At 36.2% G+C, this 1804-nt stretch overlaps 1 protein-coding gene across 1 annotated transcript; it reads left to right on the top strand.

Moving 5' to 3' along the window:
- Positions 1-697: 697 nt before the first annotated feature.
- Positions 698-1582, top strand: LOC141617171 (protein FAR-RED IMPAIRED RESPONSE 1-like). The gene has a single exon (XM_074434356.1). It carries the CDS (start codon positions 698-700, stop codon positions 1580-1582), a length of 885 nt encoding a protein of 294 aa, XP_074290457.1.
- The last annotated feature ends 222 nt before the right edge of the window (positions 1583-1804 follow it).

The following is a 1804-nucleotide window of genomic DNA, read 5'->3' as shown; positions in this document are numbered from 1 at the left end:
ATATTTATATAGTGCTGAAATTTTAGTTTTTATGTTACGATTACACTTACGTATATCATTCATTTACACTCAAATACAACTCGAACCGATTATCAAAAATCATTATCCTTTATAATTGTAGGGTGTGACATCTAGTTAGCCTTTTATTACAATTACACTTATTTGGAATTACACTTTTTCCTGTTAGAATGACACTTTGTTCTATTAAAATTACACTTATTTATATTGTGCTGAAATTACACTTTTGATTTTTAGAATTACACTTTTGACTGTTAGAATTACACTTTTTTATATTACACTTTTTAAAATTACACTTATTTGGGGCATCATAAAGATGTTTCCTATGTTGGTGCCTTAAAGTATATCATTCATTTACAGCTGAAGATAGGAGCAACGAAGACATACAAAATGTTGAAAGAACACGTAAATGGTTTTGAGAACATTGGAGCTAGCCTAAATGATTTTAAGAACTTTCACAGAAATGTGAAATGTTACATTCATGAACGGGATGGCCAATTGTTCATAGATCACTTTAAGGAAATGGCTGTAAATAAGGAAGGGTTCTTCTTTGACTATGATGTTGACTCTGACGGTAGCTTGAGTAGAGCTATTTGGGCTGATAGTGCTGCAAGAAGGAATTACTCTGCTTTTGGGGATTGTGTGTCGTTCGATCCAACGTACAACCAACAAGTATGATATGGCCTTCACACCGTTTACCGGGGTGGATAACCATAAGCGGTCTGTCACATTCTGTGCAGCCCTTGTCGCACATGAGGACGCTGATTCCTGTCAGTGGGTTTTGAAACGTTTCCTGGTGGCAATGGGTGGAAAGGAGCCTAATTATATTATTACCGATCAGGATCCAGGCATTTTGAAAGCGGTACCACTTGTGGTCAAGAAAGCGAGACACCGATTTTGCATGTGGCATATCATGAACAAAGTGCCTACTAAGTATGGGGTGACAAGAGAAGATTATATTGTATTTATAAGGAAAATAAATACCATTATATGGGATGAGGACATTAAAGCTGCAGAATTCGATGCCAGATGGGAAGAGATAGGCGAAGAACATGGACTCAATAACATTGACTGGTTTAAAGAAATGTTCTCGAAAAGGAACCAGTGGGTAATGGCACATTGCGGGGACCTAGAGATGGGAGTCATTATGAGGACGACCCAAAGATCGGAGAGTGAAAATAGTTTTTTTAAAAGATTTGAGGGCAAATCAGGTACATTGCTTGAGTTTTTGCTGCGTTTTAAGAGTGCTATGGACCAACAACGGCATACGCATAAGAAGCTTGACAACGAAGACAAGCACACTTCTCCTAAAATGGAGACGCATTTGGCTCTTGAGGCTGGCGGTGCAAAGATGTACACTCATAAAGTTTTTAAGGAGTTCCAAGAGGAGGCCAAGTATTCGATTGATACATGTAAGAGTAGAGGTTTTGCCGAAATCGACTCTTTAGAGGTGACTACCGTAAGAGATGCAAGCGAGGGACAGAATTACGATGTTACGTCTTGCCTGGTAAAAGCCTTGAATACAGAAGTTCTGATCTTTTTCCTGGTTGAAGTTACATTATAGTGACACTTAGTAAGTTTAAAAGTATAATTCTAGATAAAAATATAAACACCTTATGGAAAGAAAGTATAACTTCAACGAGACTATATAAATAAGTGAAACTGTAATATTAAAAAGTGTAATTCTAGCAGACAAAAGTATAATTTTAACAATCAAAAGTGTAATTTCAAAGTACTATATAAATAAGTGTAACTCGTAATGGTAAAAAGTATAATTCTAATAATG

Source organism: Silene latifolia, chromosome X, assembly GCF_048544455.1.
Source record: "Silene latifolia isolate original U9 population chromosome X, ASM4854445v1, whole genome shotgun sequence".
NCBI lineage: Eukaryota > Viridiplantae > Streptophyta > Magnoliopsida > Caryophyllales > Caryophyllaceae > Silene > Silene latifolia.
This window is presented reverse-complemented; position numbering and strand designations above follow the sequence as displayed.

Coding starts and splice junctions, on each gene's coding strand:
- LOC141617171 (XM_074434356.1), top strand. CDS start 698: ATGGCCTTCACACCGTTTACCGGGGTGGATAACCATAAGCGGTCTGTC.